This window comes from Pangasianodon hypophthalmus, chromosome 30 (assembly GCF_027358585.1).
Source record: "Pangasianodon hypophthalmus isolate fPanHyp1 chromosome 30, fPanHyp1.pri, whole genome shotgun sequence".
In the NCBI taxonomy this organism is placed as follows: Eukaryota; Metazoa; Chordata; class Actinopteri; order Siluriformes; family Pangasiidae; genus Pangasianodon; species Pangasianodon hypophthalmus.
Window position 1 is genome coordinate 9,038,920 of NC_069739.1, and position 22,562 is coordinate 9,061,481.

General features: G+C 39.3%; 2 protein-coding genes across 6 annotated transcripts; both read left to right on the top strand.

The window, feature by feature from the left end:
* The first annotated feature begins 2,236 nt into the window (after positions 1–2,236).
* pycr3 (pyrroline-5-carboxylate reductase 3) lies at positions 2,237–6,959 on the top strand. The gene is made up of 7 exons (XM_026918005.3): positions 2,237–2,377; positions 2,493–2,594; positions 4,510–4,574; positions 4,753–4,932; positions 5,470–5,682; positions 6,242–6,334; positions 6,435–6,959. The coding sequence occupies exons 2-7, from the start codon at positions 2,510–2,512 to the stop codon at positions 6,615–6,617; spliced, it is 819 nt and encodes a 272-aa protein (XP_026773806.3). The 5' UTR covers positions 2,237–2,377; positions 2,493–2,509; the 3' UTR covers positions 6,618–6,959.
* Positions 6,960–9,204: 2,245 nt separating this feature from the next.
* eef1db (eukaryotic translation elongation factor 1 delta b (guanine nucleotide exchange protein)) lies at positions 9,205–19,334 on the top strand. 5 transcript variants are annotated; one of them, XM_026918199.3, is made up of 11 exons: positions 9,301–9,358; positions 10,615–10,673; positions 11,291–12,061; positions 13,315–13,429; positions 13,545–13,616; positions 16,362–16,430; positions 17,388–17,472; positions 17,689–17,795; positions 17,900–18,097; positions 18,356–18,550; positions 19,217–19,334. In XM_026918199.3, exons 3-11 carry the CDS (start codon positions 11,295–11,297, stop codon positions 19,253–19,255), a joined length of 1,647 nt encoding a protein of 548 aa, XP_026774000.3. In that variant the 5' UTR covers positions 9,301–9,358; positions 10,615–10,673; positions 11,291–11,294; the 3' UTR covers positions 19,256–19,334. The 5 variants fall into 5 exon arrangements, with proteins under 5 accessions (XP_053087820.1, XP_053087819.1, XP_026774000.3 ...); XM_053231844.1 differs by lacking the exons at positions 10,615–10,673; positions 11,291–12,061 and adding an exon at positions 10,204–10,340 and having other exon boundaries at positions 9,298–9,358; XM_053231845.1 differs by lacking the exons at positions 10,615–10,673; positions 11,291–12,061 and having other exon boundaries at positions 9,205–9,358.
* The last annotated feature ends 3,228 nt before the right edge of the window (positions 19,335–22,562 follow it).

Genomic DNA, 22,562 nt, shown 5'->3' on the forward strand with positions numbered 1-22,562 from the left:
ATATGGTTTAAATCACACCTCCAGAGGTATCTTTAAAGGTCGAGGGGTAGGGATTAATATTTAAAACAAACTGAGGTGGTTGCAGTAACTTGGCTGGAATTACAACACAAGAATCATTTATCCGTTGTTGAGTTAGAAAATAATAAACACCATTAATACTATCTTCTCTCCATTAAACAATAAGCAGTAGTTATATCGGTTATCAGAGATTTTTTTAAGGGTAAACATGATTAGGGTCTTGTAGTAAAAATTAATCTTTAATATCTGCTCTCTTTATGACGAAATGTTGGATGTGATGGAACCTTTTTTTCTGCTGGGATGTTATGATGTTTTATTGAGAATCTGTTAAATATAATTTACTAGTCATTTTTGTCACACTGATCTGTACAGGGCTAGAAAAGATTTGTATTTATGTATATGATGAGGTCTGATGAGTGATGTCATTCTTGAGCAATGACCAAATGAATTTTTCATTTCCTGTGAAATGTTAAACATTTGCTACGTTATGAAACATTATAAGTTGATTTTACAGAAATAGATTAAATCTACATGAGCATGGATTTAACGGTGTAACAGTTTTGTGATCTTACTGTGAGATATCAAAGAACACACACACACACACACACACACAAGTTAACCTTAAACGAGATGAAAGATTCTGACGAAGTTAAGTCATAAATATCCTAAGCTTAAGATTACTAACTAAGTTTTTGGTATCAAAATATATTCTTTTATATTTCTGGCAAAAATACATGATAAATGAATAAAACTAAAAACTCAGTATAGCAAACCTGCAGGACTGGAATTATTGTAAAGTTTTGTACTGCCCCAAGGGCACACCCATCCTAATCCTCATCTTTCGAAACCACATTACATGCAAACACATGAGGCAAAAGGATTTAAATATCAGTGCTGTGCCTGTGCTCGTGCTCTTTAGGATAAACATATAGACTTAAATATATAGATCTTTGCCGAACAGACCGAGAGACTTTTTCAATAGTCAAAACAAAATACTGTGGGGATTAATCACTCACAAATCATATGTACACGTGCTTTCCCAATTTCCCATGCTGTTTTTTTTTTCACAATATTTAAGTCAAGTCAAGTTAAGTGGAGTTTATTGTCATTTCAACCATATACAGCTAGTTAGTGCATAGTGAAATGAAACAACGTTCCTCCGAGGTGCTACATAGGACAAGCACAGAAAAACACAGAACTACAAGGGACTACATACATTTATATATAAAGTGCACAAGTGCAAACATGTGCAGACAGCATAAGACAGTACAATGACTACTGAGATAGACAATGGGCACAGTACGTCCAGTACACAGTTCTATTAGAAAGTATCATAACAGTACTATAATTTAGTATTTTATTTTTTATAATCTTGCTGCCTGACGGCTCCAAGGTTCCAGGTTCAGTCCTGAGCTGTGTGGAGTTTCACACGTTCTCCTCACGGCTTCATGCGTTTCCTCCTGGTTCTCCAGTTTCCTCCTGCAGCCCAAAAACAAGCAGGTAGGCAGACTGGCTTCTCGAAATTGTCCCTGGGTGTGAATGATGGTGAACGTGTGTGTGTGTGGTGTCTAGTCAATGGACTGGTGCATTCCTGCTTCATGCTCAGTGTCCCTGAGATTCACCACGACCCTGACCAAGATAAAGCAGTTATTAGAAACACTGCATGGATGTACTTTTGTCATTTTTGTGTTACATTTATGGCATTTGGCAGACACCCTAATCCAGATCTCACTTCACTTGAGGGTTAAGGGTCTTGCTCAAGGGCCCAGTGGAGGCAGTGCTGGGGATTTGACCTCATAACCTTCTGATCAGGATGTATGAAGTCTTAACCACTGAGCTACTATTGTCTGTGTTTTTTAGTGTTCTGACAAATCACACCCATATGTGCTTGTTGAACAACCCAGTCCATCTTTTTGTTTATTTGTTTGTTTGTTTAGCTGTTTGCTGTTGTGTATTCTACACAATTGTGTGCTTCACACTTTATAGCAACAGTCTGGGGAAGAATCACATGGCAGTGATGGTCACGTGTCCACATACAATTAGGTGTATATAGTGTCAATATTTTTGAGTCATACATTAGATGAATATTTTTTTCATTTGGAAATGATATTCTCGTGTGCATACATTGGACGTACACTTCTTAAAGTCTATTTTATATATTACACTGTTTGTGATTTTTTTCCCCTAACAAACCAATCTGTGTTTATTGGGACTTTTGTTTTGAAATACCGGAAGTCAATTCCGCTCTTCATGCCACGTGTTTCAGTGTGCAGCACATTTCTGTGCTCCCTTACAGGAAGATTTACACCTGTATGCTGTATACAGTGACAGCACGTGCATCCCAGTAAACAGATCAGCTGTAAGTACCCCAGCATTAACATGTGTAACTCATCTGCAGTGCATTCACACACACTGAACACATCTCATCTCACACTGAAATGTCTTGAGTGCTACAGACACTTTGTTTATTCCAGTTTTCCTCCAGAAGATCATGGATGAATTGCCTCAGCTGAAGATTGGCTTCATTGGAGCAGGAAACATGGCTTATGGAATAGCACAGGGCATCCTTAGACCTGGTAGCTATATAATATCTTTATTTATGACTATACTAGACTAGAGCAGCTCTTTAAACTGTACTGAACACATCCCATGCATGTGTTTGATCAATCTGGTGTAGATTTGAGAGTGTGGATTTTCCTGTTTGCTACAGAAAAAAAAAAAAAAAAATCCCAATCTGAAAATGTGTGCAAAGATGTACACTGAAATTACAGTACCATCTAGTGGTTTTCAGAAATTATAGCAGGCTGGCATACTTTAAGCTACATGCTGTTAAAAACCTTTTTACAGCAAATAATCAGAATGAAATCTAACAAACTTCTGCAAACAAACACAAAGTGTAAGTGCGTACAGTTCGTCTATGATGTATGATGTTGTCAAAATCATTTCTGTAAATATTAGGAAACGGAAAAAGAGGAGATTATGGCGTAGAGGATCAGAATCAGAGCCAAGCGTATGTGCATGTACAAGGAGTTTGTCTTGGTACAAGGGTCAGACATACAGGGACAACAGAGAGCAGGGGTGTCCAAACTTATTTCAAAATACCCATGGAACAGGCTCTAGTGTTCTGTAGTTGAAATTAAATAATGAATATGAGCTTTACTTTGAGGGTATTTACATTCAAATCAGCTGTAGGAATTACAGCACTTTTTATATGTGTTTCCCCCATATTTCAGGGACCAAAAGTAACTGGACAAAGTCACATAATCATAAATTAAATTGTCTTTTTAAATACCTGGTTACAGATCCATTTTAATTAAGGACTTTTTCAAGAATTCACTAAATGTTTTCCATGCTTAATGGTTTCCAGATCTTTGGAAATCACCCCGGACACCCCAGACATTAGTGCAATAAACATTATACACACACAAGCATCTGTGTGTACATTAGAAATGCATGTGCACCACAGTGGCCTTATTTTCCACACAAAGGCTGAGGAGAAAGACAAAAAAAAAAAGTCTTCCTTTTCCAGTGTAAACCATTATCACACTTCAGCAGGAATTCAGCAGGAATCTTGTAGTTGTATGTAGGATTATTCATCATGTACGACTTAATTATTGTGTATACACTATATACACAAAAGTATATGGACACCTGGTGTGTTAAGGTTGGAGTGGAAGAACTCGAGTGTCCTGCACAGAGCCCTGACCTCAACCCCACTGAACACATTTGAGATGAACTGAAACACTGACTGCACCCCAGACCTCCTCACCAACATCAGTGACTGATGCTTGCGTGATTGAATGAACACAAATCCCCACAGCCACACTCCAAAATCAAGTGGAGAGCCTTCCCAGAAGAGTGGAGGTTTTTATAACTAAATCTGGAGTGAGATGTTTAAAAAAGCACTTATGGGTGATGGTCAGGTGTCCACAAACATTTGGCTGTATCGTGTATAAAGATACATGTAGAATAAACATGAATTTAATGCTTTAGCGACCTCTTCAATGCCATTTCTCTCTTTTTTTTTATTATTATTTTTTTTTTTTTATAAACAAGCTGCCTTGCGTTGTATGACGCATTGCACAAGGGCACAGCTAATCTTAATGAAATAGTTTTAACAGTTATTCTACATTTTGACAGTTTTTGGCAAAGTTCAGTGAATTGCTGACAAGTGTATCATCACGGATCATGAAAATGTCTTCATGTATTGTAATATGATCATTTTTGACATATCACTTACCCATAAAATACCATTTAAGGCTGTTTTTTCTCTTGTACTTGTTTCTTATACATATGAAAATTATGAATTAAAATGAAGAGCAATTGGTTCAGTAGATACAGCTGTGATAGAGAAGTGTGAGAAAAGATTATTTGGTACACTTAAGGTAGATGTGCAAGCCCTAAGGGGTTTAGCTTACGTTGCATCTCATAAATTTTATCAGTATTCTAAATGTTCCATTGATACTGGATCTGTGTGTTCTGCATTATTAGGTGATGTTGTCGCGTCTAATGTGATTGTAAGTGCCCCGTCGAAAAACAACTTTTCCCGCTTCCAGGTAAATCACACATGCATTATTGTTTTTGTCTGCTTGGGTATGATGCAGTATAAAATACTCACAATGCAATCAAACATGCTTTATGAATTCTGGATTACGACCATCATGTGCTAAAAACTAGCAGTCTCAGTAACTATATTCTGATCACCATCTTTACTGATCATGTCACTGCGTCTAGGCAATGGGAGTTTCAGTCACGCACTCAAATGAGGAAGTTATTCATAGATCTCGTCTGGTCTTCCTGGCAGTCAAACCCCATCTGATCCCTACTGTCCTAAGTGCACTCTCAGAGCACGTCACCCCACAGCACATTATTGTCTCAGTGGCAGCTGGAGTCACTCTAGCAACACTTGAGCGGGTGAGAGAGATTGTTATTTCTATATACACTCATTGGCCACGTTAATAGGAACACACATGTACACCTGATCATTTATACAATTATCCAGTCAGCCAATCAAGTGATGGCAGTGCAGTGCATAACATCCTGCACATACAAGTCAAGAGCTTCAGTGAATGTTCACAAGGAAATGCCTGATTGATGAGAGAGGTCCGAGGAGAATGGAGAGGCAGGTTTGAGTTGACGGGAAGGCTACGGTAACTCAAATAACCACTCTTTACAACCGTGGTGAGCAGAAAAGCATCTCAAACAGTGGAAGACCAAATCAGGTTCCACTTCTGTCAGCTACGAACAGGAATCTGAGGCTACAGTGGGCACAGGGTCATCCAAATTGAAGTTGAAGATTGGAAAAAGACCAGGCTGATTGGATAATTGCATGAATAACCAGGAGTACAGGTGCTCCTGTTAAAGGGGCAGGTGCACTATTAAAATTGAAATGTAGTATACAATATACTAAATCATTATAACTTTAAATTTGTGTCAATTTTCGGTGTCTAGTTGTTGCCTGGAGGATCCTGTGTGATGCGTCTGATGCCGAATCTTCCGTGCATGCTCCAGGAAGGAGCGCTACTCCTGGCATGTGGAACAGGGGTCAAGCAGGAGGTGGCTTCTCTGCTGAAAGGTCTCCTCTCACCTTGTGGACTGGTGGAGGTTGGACCTGAGTCCTGGATCGATGCCCACACAGGCCTAAGTGGCAGCGGTGTGGCTTTTGTGAGTATGACAACACTAGTGTTTAAACAGGATGAAAAATCAGGATGAAAAACATGGTACAGTCCAGTGTCGCAGGTTTCGGCATATCACAGTGTCTGCTTACAACTTTTGCATTTTCAAAATGGATGACTTTAATGATGTACTGTATAGAACCGCTGTTACATACATACCTAGTGTTCTCAGGTATCTCCCCCCTTATTGCTGTTACATGTTAAAAATCATAAAAGCTACTGCTAAATGTAGATGTGGGAACCTCTGAAGGATAACTATTTTAGATTTCTTTATGAGAGTGTACAATTACACAGTTAAATCATGCTAAAGTGCCTAAAGCAGAGGATAAGGTGTCTTTAAAGAAAGATGTGAAACAAAACTAGCAACATTTAATTATTAGCAAAAATATGTTTTTCTATCGTGCTTTTGCAATTACATGACTATTATATATACTATTATATATACTATCATATGTCTGTAAGTACTATTAAAAATGATAAACATTTGTACATTAAGAAATTTAGTGAGCTCACATTTTATAATTTTAACATCCAGCTCTGCCTGATAGGTGTACGTGTTTGCTGAGGCCCTGGCTGAAGGAGCTGTTAAAATGGGAATGCCGAGTGCGCTGGCTCTGCGTTTTGCAGCTCAGACTATACTAGTAAGTATTTTTACAACTGTATATGTTTGAGTCATTAGTCTATTTATTTAAAAAAAAAAAACATAGCTTGATGATATTACAGCCTGAACGGTTCTGACAGGGTGCAGGTCATTTGTTGCGAGATGGTGAGAAGCATCCAGCACAGTTAAAGGCAGAAGTGTGTACTCCAGGCGGGACCACAGTGTATGGACTTCACGCACTGGAAAAAGGAGGGCTCAGAGCTGCCGTCATGGGGGCCGTGGAGGCAGCCACAGAAAGAGCAAGAGAACTCGGGCGCAGTTAAAGGAGGAGCAAGACAGTCTGCAGGAAATAGAGGGAGGAAGAGATGAAAAGAGAGAAGCGATGGCAAGACTGGAGCATGAGCCATTAGTTACAAAGTAATGTAGAGTTATGTAGGGATACGTAGAAGATGAAAAAGCAGCACTAGACAAACTGCCTATTTAAGTGTACATAAATTCATTAAGTCATAAATGAAATCACAAACAGAATCTCTTGTATAGCTGTCTGCTGAGTGTATTACATAGTTTATTGTAATCTGTATTGCAAAGGTTTTGTCAAAAAGCATTGGTTGGGAAAGCATTGCAACATGATTCAAATGTAAAAAATAAAAATATGAATGAATGAATGAATGAAAAAAGTCATATGTTTATCATTCACAAATCCATCAAAGCACTTTTATAGCAGTGGAAGTGACCACAAACACATACAGTAAATGACGATACTGTTCTCTGCCTGCATGTGTTGTTTTTAACAGAAAAGGCTATTCCAATCACCTCCTATTCCAATAAGTAGCCTACAGGCCATTATTTTATACAATTTCTTTCATATTTAAGATGAAGTTCTTTTGTCACCTAGATGTCTAACACTGAACCATTTGAGATGAACCCCTTAAAAGCACACAACTTATCAGACTTGGTGTGTATTGCATTTAAAAGTCAAATATGCTGAAACTGGTCCAATATTATTTAAAAAAAAAAAAAAAAAAAAAAGCTGTCACTAATATTCAACATGGAGATTAATATGTTGGCTAGGTATTAAGCAATCTGTAAAAATCTAATTCTGAATAGCAGTGTCCCTAAGCAGTGTGTGTATACACATAAAATTTGACTTTCATGTTATTACAAAAAACACTTTTATGACAGCAAGGCAAACTGTAACCTTGCTTAGATTTTCCACACCAGCATCAAAGTAATATGTGGCTGTAGTGCTTTTTAGGAACTACAGTAGAACTTGTCACCATTAATTCTACACTTTGGGGTTGTCTTTACAGCCTTAGGCTATATGACCGCAAAGATTCTGACATCTCCATGTAGGCAGTGGTGGATCAAGAGCATTTGACTGGGGTGGCAAAGGTGTGACACAGAGCATGAGCAGAGCTTCTTAATGCCAGATAATCTCAATATGCAAAATTGCATGTTTCAGACTATGCTCTATTTCATTAGAAAATAATAAAATTGGACTATTATTATTTATTATTATATTATTATTAGAAGAAGAAGAAATCACTGTAACAGGCTAGTTACATATAGTTACATATAATATAATAACATGCCCTCTGAGAAATTTGAAGTTTGTTTCATCGTTGTTTAAAGGTGAGCAATAAGATAGATTAGCTAGCGAACACAGAAGGAAAGTATTCCTTCCTTGGGTATCCCAACTGAACACAATAAACAACAACATTGTATTACTTCTTATTATCTTCCAATAGGGGAGGCACGGTGGCTTAGCGGTTAGCACGTTTGCCTCGCGCCTCCGGGGTTGGGGGCTCGATCCTGGCTTCACCCTGTGTGCGCGGAGTTTGCATGTTCTCCCCGTGCTTCAGGGGTTTCGTCTGGGTACTCCGGTTTCCTCCCCCAATCCAAAGACATGCGTTGTAGGCTGATTGGCATTTCCAAATTGTCTGTAGTGTGTGTGATTGTGCCCTAGGATAAGTTGGCACCCCGTCCAGGGTGTCCCCTGCCTTGTCCTCCGAGTCCCCTGGGATAGGCTCCAGGCTCCCTGCAACCCTGTGTAGGATAAGCGGGACAGAATATGGATGAGTGGATCTTCCCATAGCTAATGATATTGAATTCAGAAAGCTAGCATGCTTCACAGGATGCAGTTAGTTATGATTTTTTTTTGTACCTTGATAGACAATAAACCAGTGTTGCTTAGGTGTGTACCTTTTATGTCTGCTAGTGATCCTACTCAGGTCATACACAGCCATCTTATGCCAGTTTCTATGTATGTGGATTAGTATTTTGCCCTAACCAAGATGGCCACCCCAATACTCCAGTGTTTTTGGACATCTCATTCCATTCTCATTTTGCTTGTATAATAACCTCCACTCTTCTGGGAAGGCTTTCCACTAGATTTTGAAGCATGGCTGTGGGGATTTTTGCCCCTTCAGCCACAAGAGCATCAGTGAGGCCGGGGACCATGTATGTCTTCTTGGACCTCAGTGAAGGGATATTGTCATGCTACAGCATGAGACATCCTAGACAATTGTGTGCTTCAAAGTTTTGTGGCAGCAGTTAATTGGGGAAGAACCACGTGGTCAGGTGTTCACATACTTTTGCCCATATAGTGTACAGCTGCAAATGGATAATATTGATAAATTCTTGCAGACTAGCTGAAATAAACTGTATTTGACATTTCGTTTCCTCCCCTAACTGTCAAAGCGAGGCGCAGTTTATCCAGAACACACCTTTTCGCTCTCATTACGAGTTCTCGCGAGATTTCACCAACTCGAAGGACTATACCATTTATGAAGTGGCACATTATACATATATATATATAAAGAAAGTATTCTTTTTACTACTTTGGTTTTTATGAATAGTAGGAAAATGTGAATTTAAGACGTTTGAAGTGTAAGTCTTATCAGTCTGGCTGTAAAAAGATTGTTTTGGACCTGTAACACTGCAGTAGTTGTTCCCCGCCGTGAGGAATGGACTCGCCCACACGCCACTCTCTCTGCAGCGCCTCAGAGCTCTCACCAGGTTTCACTCCAGCTTCTGCCTAAACCTTTCATTCAATTATCACAAAGTGAGTATGTGTATTGTCTTTGTGTTGCGAAGTATAATTCATTGTCATCATATTTTTCAGTATAGAGCCCTACAACATTTTTATGACGATTCTTATAAATGTTATTAATCTTTTTTTAAAGCTCTGCTCTGCCGAAAGTGGCGAAATGAATCGTCACAGTAACATAAAGATAAACAGGATTAAGCATCTTATATATCACAAACGTGGTTTCCTCCCTTTCTCTTTAACTATCGGCTCATTTTCGGGTCACATATAGATTTTGAAGGGTGATGTGTCGAGCTAGTAATTAGCTATGTTAGCTAACAGAATCAAGCATGGAAGCAGAATGAGGATGTGCGCATGCGCACTTGCCTGTGGCTTTCCGTGTTGACTAAATGCGCATGCGCACATGGTGAAAGCTGAAAGCCATAGCCATGTAATAAAATGTCTTTGGATTTTCCACTCTTCCTTTTAACTTTGGTACTTTGTTATAAGTTTGCTTTAGTTTCTTAAGGGATGGATGTATTTTTAAGTAATGTAAACCATGGTTTGTTTCTATGGTAGTTATTTTAGTGCTTTATATTTATAATATTTAGGAGATGCCCTTATCTAGAAGTGTTTTATAGTTTTTTGGTTTGTTTGTTTGTTTGTTTTTTTTAATTAATGCTCATTTAAGCTCGAGATGAATCTTCAGTCTTCATGTCAAGCCAGAGAAAGTTAATCTCACCCCCACCTGAGATTATGTATTGTTTTGAATAAGTATTGATTAAATGTAAGCTTTACGCATACAGATACAAAATATGGCCAAAAGTATGTGGACACCTGACCATCACAACCATATGTGCTTGTTGAACATCCCGTTCCAGATTTAGTCGGCGTTCCAGTTCATCCCAAAGTGTTGGGGTTGAGTTCAAGGCTCTCGAGTTTTTTCCACTCCAGCCTTCTCACACCATGTCTTCATGGAGCTCGCTGTGTGCACAGGGGCATTGTCATGCTGGAACAGGTTTGAGCCGCTTAGCTCCAGTGAAGGGAAACTGTAACACTACAGCATACAAAATCATCCTATACAAGTGTGTGTGTCTAACTGTGTGGCATCATTTTGGAGAAGAACCTTATATAGGTGTGATGTTCAGGCGTCCACGTACTTTTGGCCGTATAGTGTATATCAAGAAACAAGCATGGTCCTGGTTAAAGCTGCCTGCTGAAATCCTAATCAAATCAAATCAAGCGTGATTGTGGCTTTGTGTGTTTTATTTCCTGCTGCTGACTGGGTGAAGAACAATCTGAGCACACATTAGTGCCATTTGCTTGGTTATTGTGTTACTCTTTACTAAAGGTAAGATGGGATCAGGTTTGTATATGTCCAGCAAAAAATACTGAAAGCATGAAACATCTGAATGTCAGCAATACACAAGTGCATAAGTGTATTTCATTTGTCAATTCCCAGCCAGAGATCAGAAATATCTGGAAATAACCGTTTCAGCATTAAGAGCTCATAATAGCTAACTATTGAAATATTTATTTGGATAAAAATCTCTCAACAGAAATTTCTACTATGTGAAAGTGATTGCGTTGAAGCATTTCAGTTTGGTTTTGTAAATCATTTGATTTGAAATAAATACATAATGAGGCATACATGGCTCATGTCTAGCTGCATGTCTATAAAATCTCTGTAGTACAGGTTTAATACTGCACTGAGAAGCACTGTGCATCTTCTGATATCTTCATTTCTACACACTTCAATGCCTTTTTTTAATCCTCTCTCCTGTCACTACACTGGAGATATGCACTGTTTACACCTCAGTGTCTTTGCATGCATTGTCTTGCCTACTTCTGCATCTGTGCTTCTTATTTTCTTGTAATTCTTCTTCTTCGTTTAATTACTAACACTTTAACCCTCGTGACTCTACTTCTCTTCTCTCTTCTTCTGCTTTTGGTCTGTACTGGACACAGCGTAATGCCTCAGAGAATTGTGATCAATTCCAATGTGGAGGCCAAACCCACTGGCCATTCGGACGTCGGAGGCTGTATGTCCAGCGCGGTCGTACAGGGCCTGTTTTCGGAGCGTGCTGCTGTATGGTTTGACTGCAGAGCATACGAGAGAGCAGAAAGCCACTATTATATGAGGCTTCAAGAGCGCCAAAATGGGACCACATCTGCTGCAAGCACCTCAAATTCCCAGCGCGGCCAAGAAAATTCTTTAACCAAGGCTATCTTTGACCAATCTCCTAAACGGCCTGATTCAGTGACCACCCCTCGTTCCCTTCAGTTCACGCCTGATAGCCCTTTAACCCCTACATTGTGTGATGAAGGATACCTATCACAAACCCCAACTCCTCTGACTCCTGCGTCAGCACCAATTAATGGCCTGCCTTTTGTGCCTGCGTTCCTCCAAGGGGTGTGGTTTCAGAAGCCTCTCTATGACCGGGCAGAAGCAACTTTCTACCAGAACCTGTACCATGTGAATGAGCCTCATACCACACCCGATGGAGAGCAAGCATGCCTCGGGCATCCAGATGCCGCTGTCAGTAACAAAGCCAAACCTGATCAAACAAAAGAGAAGAAACCTGGCGATGATGGAGACAAGAAAGGAAGCAATGAATTATGTCACTTCCTGCATGCAGACAGCGAGAGGGTGTGGCTAGACCGCAGTCGATATGCGGAGGCGGAAGCTCGTTTCTACGAAGCCATTATGACCAAAACCAGCTGTAGCCTTTCACCGAAGTACGACTTTGACCATATAAACACACACTCAGATTGCACATCCTTATGCTCCCGAGTGGCGCAACAGAAAAGCGTTCGCCCTGTTGTCGGGAGTTCACGAGTTTGAATCCTGATGATGCCACAGCCATCCGTGGACGGGAGCCAAGGGAGCAAAATTGGCCGTGCTCTCTGGGTGGGATGGATGGCATTCTCTCTCTCCCCTGTCAATCACAACATCACTAGCCAATCGCAGGTGGCTGTGAGCTCATGTATGCGGAAGAGGGTAGATAGCGCTTTCCTCCGAGTGTGTTATACTGCCCCGTGACCGTTTAACGTTGTCTCAGAGGATGCACGTGTTAGCCTTCACCCTCACCGGTTTGTAGCTGTTGTATGATGGGGAGAGCTGACTGGTGGGTGGGAATTGGCAGGTGGCCAAATTGGTAAGAAAAATGGGGAAAGATGTCTCATATACACACACAAAACTCGACAATGACAAGTTATTAATAGCATGGATTAAATAAATATGTGTGCATTTACAGTCTGTTTTCATGTATTCTGTTTGTGATTCTGTTCATTATTATACTTTTCTTCATTTTCCCATGTTTAGTCTAGGATGCCATGTATAATAATTTGATTCTCATTTATAATTTTTATGCCTCTGCCACTGAGTGGAGGCAATAGCGTCCTTCCTGTGCGTCATACAAAGCTGATATCTTCATGGTCAGGAACTCAAGACCCATTTTCATTGCTATTGATGATTTTTTACCATCAGAGCCATCCATCAATGTGTGTGTGTGTGTATGTATATGTATGTGTATATATATATATATATATATATATATATATATATATATATATATATATATATCTCACTGTAACCAGCAGATGAACTGATTTTGGAATCGATCCAAACAGGATCAAGGTCACAGCAAGGTCGAATGTCTGAAATAGTTTTTCTTCAATAACTTCCTTCATGTTTGAAGTATATTTTAAAGGTAGTTCTGGCGTGCACATTATTAATAAGAAGGACTAGACTTGTTGGTGGCGGAGGCATCCCTGTTGACGGCGCTGGTGTCGAGTTCGACTTGTTTTTCTTTTATGCCATTTTCCCTTCATGTGTTCTGTCTTATTTGTTTTCGCTTCGTTTAGCCTCTTTCTCACAACTGTGTGAAAATTTTTCATTTGGATACATTGAGTGTGTATGCAAAATGGCTCTTGCACTGGCTTGCCGTTTGTCTTTGTGCTGAAGTAGTGCCTCTGATTTATGTCTCCAGAATGAGTTCAGTGGAGTGCTTGGCTCAGGAGAGGATATGGTTTGACAAGTGTCGCTATGATGAGGCTGAACGAAAGTTCTATGAGAGGATGAATGGCCCCACACTACCTCCCCAGGTATGCATCTGCTCCAGCTGATGTAAAAGTGTATTTGCATATATGCAGTCTGTATGGATATGTATGTACACAGAATTAACCTACGTTCCTCTGTTCTCTTTATTTACAAATGCAGGACTCGGGGGCTAATAGTATTCTTCAGGACATTGCTAGAGCACGAGAGAACATCCAGAAGTCTCTTGCTGGAGTGAGTAGCTCATGAACTGTCAGTATGATCCTCTGTACGGTTTAATAAGACGCACCACTGCAATCATTTTGACACTTTCATACCAAACAAGGTTTAATTTATACAGGTGACGGTGTATATAACTTATCCATCCCAACCTGAGTGCACCAGTGTTTAATAACATTTCATTATGTGATGTCATCCGATGGTTAATTATACATATCGGCTTGGAAGTCCAGCACACTTTAATCTTTAATCTTATTACGATTCCCATTTAAGTGACGGTGATTAAGGTAAAATAGGATGCTGTATTCTGTTAAACTCTTTACTAGTGCTGCAGAAACTAGTAGATAAAATTCGGTAATAAAACTTGTTCGTGACAAATGTCATTATCGATTAGTTGGACTGTTGTGAAGTACTCTGTGGCACACTGTATCGCTTCGCTTTGACTAAAAACACATTTTTAACGGAAACGATTGAGCATATTAGAACAGACAAAACTTCCTCTAAAGTATGGGAGTGCTTTATATTACACTACACTGTTGGCCTTATGAGATGAATTGCGTTTATTATGTGAGTAATATTTTGATTCGTTTTTTGGGAATGTGACAGATGAAGTGTGATGTCTTTGGTTGCATCATGCTAATCAACCGCCGTGTATCAAGTTGTCCTACTTTATTGGGTTTTCTAGCTACACTCACCATCCACTTTATTAGGAACACCTGCTTATTTACGCAGTTATCCAATCAGCAGCAGCGAAATGCATAAAATCATGCAGATACAGGTCAAGAGCTTCAGGTAATGTTCACATTAAACATCAGAGTGAATAAAAAATGTGATCTCTGTGACTTAAATGTGGCATGATTGTTAGTGCCAGAAGGGCTGGTTTGAGTATTTCAGAAACTGCAGATCTCCTGCGATTTTCACAAACAAATGTGAAATTCTCCTCTGATCTCTCTCATCAACCAGGTATTTCAGGCTGCAGAGCCTTCACTCACAGTATTTTTTTCCCTTTCTTTCGCACACCATTCTGTGTAAACTCTAGAGAATGCTGTGTGTGAAAATCGCAGGAGATCAGCAGTTTCTGAAAAACTCAAACCAGCCTCAAACTAGCACCAACACGCCACGGTTAAACAACAGCCATGCCACGGTTAAAGTCACAGAAATCACACTTTTCCCCCCATTCTGTTTGATGTGATGTTAACTGAAGCTCTTGATCCGTAATCCGCATGATTGTGTGCATTGCCACATGATTGGCTGATTGGATAACTGCACAAATGACAGATGTTCCTATTAAAGTGGACAGTGAGTGTAAATCCCACATTTGATCAGAATTTCGGTACTTTTGTATGTCAACTCAAATGAACGATTAGTCTTATGAGATGGACTTTTTCTCACTTGATGTGATGAATAATATACACCTTCTGACCAATCAGATTCGAGCATTTAACCATGCTGTGGTATAAATATTTTTAATAAATGTTGTGCGTCAGGTCATCGTCCTGCTTTTGGTTCACAAAAACATCGATCCCGAAAAGAGTCGAATCTTAATTAAGAGTTCTGTAACAGTGTTGGTTGATGCTGCAAATAATTTTTTAACCCTTTCATGCCCTTTCTTTTCATAAGCATTAAAATGACATGACTTATGAATTTTGACTTTCTCTGTATATCACAGTAAATGGATTGTCCATGAGTAGGAATACCATGAGTGGATAAAACCTCAACCACTGTTTTTGTAAACAAATATTGACATTCATAGACATTTTACTTTCAGATAATATACAAAAATATTAAAATATTAAAATAGTTTTTAGTAATCTAGGTTGTTCAGTGGAGTCTGATACAAAAAAAAAACATTTTTTCTTTGAAATTTTGATTCAAACTTTTTAATATTTACATAGAACATTAATAAATGTATACAGGAGACATTAATAACAATCTAGAGCGAACAGAAATCAGGATAATGCTTTAGGTTAGGTTTCAAGTAATTTGGAGGTGATTTACATCTTATATTTTTTATAAAATATAAAAAAGACTGTCCATAAGTGTGCATGAAAGGATTAAGTACATATTTTTGGTAATATTTTTTAAAAATAATCCAACTTATTCATTAAAAATAAATAATTAGATTAACTGATGATCGAACTAATCATTAGTTGCAGCCCCAGAATTCACCTTTTGAACTAGGATTCATCTGAGTGGCTGAATGATTCAAGTCTACTGATCATCATTTACAATAAAAACAGACTTAGAAATGTGGAGTTTGGCTGAGCAAACCTTTATCTCTTTCCTTCTTTTAATTGCTAATTGCTCATAAATGGCACTGCCAGCTCAGATATTGGGCTCATCAAGCTGTGTTTATTTTTACCACTCACTAACGGAGAATTAGGAACTCTCGACTGCGGGGAGTGTGGGATGATTTGGTTGCGTAAGGTTAAATAACTGTTTAAAAAAAAAAAAAAAAAAAAAGGCCGTGCTGAAGTGTTCCTGGCTTAACCATACTCGTTTGGAAATTTCATCAGGATGGTTTCTCACATTCGGACATACAGTGTAAAGAAGCTGCTGATGGAGTGTGAGAGAAAGGAAAAAAGGAAGATTAAGAGATTAAGTTGGACAGTGCAAGAGAGAGAGAGAGAGAGAGAGTGTGTGTGTGTGTGTGTGTGTGTGTGTGTGTGTGTGTGTGTGTGTGTGTGTGTGTGTATGTATTACTTGCTGGCTCTCGCTGTCTTTCTCAGCCCTTGTCTCTATACGTCTTTTCTCCCTCAGTTGAAGACGACCTTGCAGCCAACTACAGGCTCTGCCCATAAATCCCCAACCCCTTCTCACAGCCTCACTGTAAGCGTGTGTGTAACGGTTACCTGTCGCAACACACTCGGTCCAGATTAGTCAATCTAAATTCGTTGTTTGTGCGTGCTGTGTTGTGGACATTTTTTTTAAAAAACATCATTCGTTCCTATCCTTTGCATGCATTTGTGTGTGATGTCCAGTGCTCAGTTGAGTCATTACAAATAAACCATCTTAGAAAAGACTATTGTTAAGATAAATTGGTTTAAAAAAAAAAATCTTTGTTTTGAAGTCAGTGTGTCTGAGCTCTGCAAACAGACGTGTTCAGTACGTGTGTGCTGTGTATGTGTATGTTTGTAATAGACTCGGTTTATTAACATGCCTCTTGTGTGATCGGATCACAAGCAGTAGTCAGTGATGAATACAAGCGTAAACTGGGTCACGTGTGTCTTAGTGATCTGTTCTGTGCTTCCTCCGAAACACGTGACACCAGCCAACTGCATGTTTCTTAACAGCTGCATCACAGATCAGAGGAAAGCGCTGTCCGCCCTCTTCCGCATACATGCACTCACGGCTGTCCACGATTGGCTTGTGACACTCTGATTGACAGGTGAGAGAGAGTACACCGTCCATCCCACCCAGAGAGCACGGCCAGTTTTGTGCCATTGGTTCCCGGACACGAACATCGGAATTCAAACTCTCAACCTCCCAATGGGTTGCCAGGTTCACAGTTTTCATGCTGAATAATGCATATTGCACAACATAGCTATTTAAGCGCGTCTTTCCATTTTGTATGATTAATGAATGAACCAAATGATATGTGTTCAGCTGAAAGGTTTGTAGGCTCAGGTGACCACTTTTGACCCGATCACTTGAGGCATGTGTTAATATCATAGGTAAATGGGGCCATATGTGCATGTGTGTCACATTGATGCAGGCTTCCAGTTCTCTTTAACCGTACACTACAGCCGTGTGTGTGTGTGTGTGTGTGTGTGTGTGTCTTTGTAGACGGCAGGAGGCAGTAGTGCTGAACACGGGGAACTTCTTACACGCATGAAGACACTGGAACTGGAGAACCAGAGTCTACAGAAAAGTACGGGAAAGATTTCAGAGAGCTTTTAGTTAGCCTGTTAGTTAGCTTTCAGATACTGCATATGCTTTCTGTGCTGTAACACACTCTTCAGTTTTAATGTCTAAAATGGTGTTCTTAGAGAAGGAAACGTTGAAAATGTGGAGTTAAGGAGCCTTTGATAATTGGGAAACTTTTTTTAAAGCAAATCTTCAATGATTCTGTGACTCTTTCTCTCAGTTGTGGAGGGGTTGCGTTCTGCTCTGTCTAGCCTGGAGAGTCGGGTCTCAGTCCTGGAAAAAAGACCAGCAACCCCAGCAGCAGTGGTTAATGGAATTGCTTCTTCTGTGAGTAAACATAATTACGGACATTACACTCTTGGAGTACCATTAAGTACCATGGAAATGAGTTGTTTTTCATGCTTCCGTGTTGTTATTTTTTTCCACACAAGACTGCTCCTCCTACGCAGAAAACACCTCCTGCGCCAGCAGAAGACGAGGATGACGATATAGACCTGTTCGGCAGCGATGATGAGGTGGACGAAGAGGCCGAGCGTCTCAAGGAGCAACGGCTCCAGGAATATGCAGCCAAAAAGGCCAAAAAACCTGCACTCATCGCCAAATCTTCCATCCTGTTGGACGTCAAGCCTGTACGTCAGTTAGCGAATTATAAGATTGTATTCGTTGATTTTTGTTTGGTCTAAGGTGTCCATGTGTGAGCACTGAGCTGGGCTGGTTTAACTAATAAAGAGCCTGACAAATGCCTGTGGAGTTAAACAGGGAGAACACTAAACTTTAGTGCTTTAGCTCTCCATCACATTTCACCAACATAATGCATGTTGTTAATCATGCTGTATATCAGTCAATTTCAGGCCATTTTTCTGTGTGTGTGTGCGCATTATGTGCAGTGGGATGACGAGACAGACATGGCAAAGATGGAGGAGTGTGTGAGGTCGATCCAGGTCGACGGGTTGCTCTGGGGTGCCTCCAAACTGGTACCGGTTGGTTACGGTATTAAGAAGCTGCAGATCAACTGTGTGGTTGAGGACGACAAGGTGGGAACAGACCTACTGGAGGAGGAGATCACTAAGTTTGAAGACTATGTAAGTATACAATGTGGATGCATGTACCTCAAGGCCACTTCACACACCTGTAGCTTTTTTTTTTTTTAGTCAAACAGATACACTTCCAATCTACCCATGAATCCATCACCTCAATAAAACGTATGGCTAAAGTCCGTCAAAACGCATTTCCCGCTGGCGTTTTTTTTAAAACTTTATTTTTAAAGAGCAAAGTGTTTGAGTAATCATGTTCCTTACACCAACACGGATAACCAAATAAGCACATATATATGCAGTTTGTTCACTCCCAGTGTGTCCTGTTACTTAAAATACACGTAAAATAAACTGTGTTGTAATTACAGCACCAACTATCCCTATATCCTACTGATAATGGGCCTCATTTAGCAATCTTTTAACAATGTTGTGTGTTAAAGTTTGCATAAGCCAACAAAACTTTCACCGGATTTACGAAAGTTTTGGAAAAACGCTAACTTCCTTCACACACACATGAAAGCCAGTAACCCGTAAATTACGACATGCACGGCATAGCTGATTTACATTTGGTGACACCCACAAAACTCCATAAAAGGCAAAGTTCACACAGCTGAAATGACGAGTATACAGTAATCAGTATCACTTTTTTCCCCAACTCTTCTGTGTATGCTTTTAGTGTGTGTATTCTGACGTATATTTCTGTGTCTTTTGCAGGTCCAAAGTGTGGATGTAGCAGCTTTCAATAAGATTTAAAGCACTAACATACTTCACTCGTTCTCATCTGCACTACACATGATGAAATAACATTTGACAATAAAAAGCCCTGACTTTATTCTGGACTTCTTCTGTTCTGCTTTTTACTGTAAAATTATACATACTCCTTTATATTCCATAATGATATATTCCATATATTAGTTGTGAGATCTGAATGTGTATTAAAGATTCGGAGTTAAACTGTTCACACCGTACAGTAGATGGTCAGGATCCATGATGATATTGACAGTGTAGCAGTTCACAATTTTTTAATGTGGAAAGGATGATATTTGTAATTGTAGAAGAATCCAGGGAAGAGCTACAGTACAGTACTGTGATAATTGTAGTGTAGTGCACAACTTTTCAAAAAAGAAATAAATGACCAGGACATTTTGGACAGAAGTCTTTCATCAGCTGGTGTCACCTCCTACAGCTTCAGAAACTTGTGCATGTTTCTTTGGATACAAGGTGTACTATCCTGAACTTTTATTGCATCTACAAATATTTGTAATTGGAATACTACCAAACAAATTACAATATTAATGAAAGGAAACATGATATTCTCTGATGTTAATATGAAGTAATGATTGCGTTTGTCTTTGAGTGATTAAATACTAAGTTCTGTTGATATAAAGTATACAGATGCTTTTGTTTCCTTTTTTTTATTTAACACGATGTTGCTCAATGCTCTGAAGACCAGTGGATAAAGCCTTAATTAATCTCAGATAATTACAGTTTTAGGGACTGTATCTACATCATATGTGTACACCTTGACTATTTCATATTAAAACAGTGGAGATAGAGTAAATGACTTGCAGGATGTTCTGGGAGTGTGTGTAAACCTGCCTGTATACGTAGCTTTCCCTGAGTGAGTGTGTTCTGCTATTGCAAAAGATCAAATTGTCCAGCCATGATGCTACAGCTTCAGGAGCAGACCTAAGATCTGCACTTTCCCCATGCCCTTGGGATACATAGAGAATCTAAAACGGATCAACTGTACTCAGAAGTGACTGATGTTCTTTTTCTCTCAGGTCTCTTCCTGTTGTCACTGTAACCATAATAAACTGTTTACTGTGTTCTCCAGTTGTTTGTCCTGATAATCCGTGTTACTTCTATTCATTTGCCAACACGAAAGTCTGAGAAAGATGCTAATTTAACTATCTTCTCACTTGTAATAATAAATAGTTGGAATTCCTCACCTTGTGTAATGTGAGAAGTTGAAAAACATATGCTTTTGGTGTTAAAGGGCTGTTATACATATTATAATCCTCATAGCTACAGAAAAGGATTCTGTTATATTCAGTTCTCCATGGGCTTGATGGCTTGTCTACATGATGTAATTCATTCAACTTTATTTGTATAATGCTTTTAATAATAATAACCATTGTCACAAAGCAGATTTACAGAAATATGAATGTAATGTTAGGTCCCTAAAAAGCAAACGAGGGGACACAGTGGTAAAGAAAAATTCCCAGAGATGACATGAGGAAGAAACCTTGAGAGGAAGCAGACTTGTGCTCTTCTGGGTTTTACTGAAGAGTGTGATTATAAATCATTACAGTATTTGAGAAACAGACAAACATCTCAATGAGGAGATGAACACTGACACCAGGGAGAAATAGTTTAAGTAAAGCTGCACGTAAAAGTTTTACTATAAATTTGTGCATATTTTATAGTATTGACATTTAATGTTTCTGTTAAAAATTGTATTTGTGCCTTTGAAGAAAGTGTCCAGTGCTTATAGTACTGTTTGCCTTTATGCTTCTACCGACGTGGACTCACCAACCAATTAATGCAGTTATCCAATCACGTAGATACAGGTGAAGAGCTGCAGTTAATTGTTCACATTAAATGTCTGAATGAGGTAAAATAGTTTTTTTTCTGCAGTTATCCAATTACTTTTTACAATTTGCAACCAATCACTGATCACCATTGTTCCCAACAACCAATCCCTGATTACCACTGTTTCCCAACGACCAATCACTGATCATCATTGTTTGTCCCACTCACGCACTTCTTTGTTCTTCGTTTTATGCTTTTAAACTTTGTTTTAAATTTATTTACAGGTTCTAAAAGCGCATAACTGTTTCCTATACGACCACTCACTATCACTTCTTATTTTTGTCTGCTTCCTTGATAGAAAGTATACAGTATTTTGTAAATGCACAGAAGTTTAGTTCGGACATGGCGCCATGAGCAAAGTTGACTTCTTTCTTTAAGAAATCAATTATTTAAGAAATATTTTCTATTATGCTAAAACTATTCTATTCGATTTTATTGTATTTTAAGTGAAAATCTTCCTTCTTCATGTACCCTAATTTGTACTTGATATGCCAATGATCGTGAATTATAAATTAATATGCTAATTAGTCTACATCATCTAGTGAATTCCAGTGACTTTTTGAGCATGCTTTAGCTTTTTTTTTTAGTTTATTTATTCATTTATTTTTCTCTATATTTATTTGTCTTTTGTTTATTAACCACAATGTTCGGATCAACTTATACTACAATAAAAAAGTTTTTTGAGTGTGCGTTAGCTACTTTCCTCTGAAAAGAGATTTGGCATCACTGGTTCTTGGAGGTATGAGCAGTGTGACAACTTACCCCAGGGGGGTTTGGTGGCTTAATGGTTAGCACTGTTGCCTCCGGGGTTGGGGGTTCGAATCCCACCTTCGCCCTGTTTGCATGTTCTCCCTATGCTTCAGGGGTTTCCTCTGGGTACTCTGGTTTCCTCCTCCAAAGACATGCATTGTAGGCTGATTGACTTTCCAAATAGTGTGTGATTGTGCACTGTGATGGGTTTGGCACCCTGTCCGGGTGTCTCTGGCCCTGTGTCCTGGGGCCCCTGGAATAGGCTCCTCCATGACCCTGTGTTGGATAAGTGGTACAGAAAATGGATGGATGGACAACTTACCCCAGTCTCCCCTACATATTCTTTCCCACCATCCTCAGCACATAATATGTCATATTTACTGTAGTTTACTTTTATTTTAGCTTAATTTACCCTTGTCTGTTTTTTTTTTTTAATCTAATCTTTCTCTTTCCACTCATCTCCAGTGCATTTGTACAGTTTGTGTGTCCTTCCTTGTGTTTTAAGACCAAGAGTTAGTCAGTTTGGCTGAGAACTTGCATTGGAAAGGTTTTTCCACTCTCCTGAGTGGCAGAAAGAGAGCACTGAGAGTTCAGCTAACTGTTCGGCTAACTGTTTCTCGGAGGTTTTGCTCGGTGAAGTCAGTGAGAAGTGGAGAGGGGAGTGTGAGGGAAGTGGAGGAGAGTCTCTGAGGAACGTAGAGAGGAGTCTGTGAGG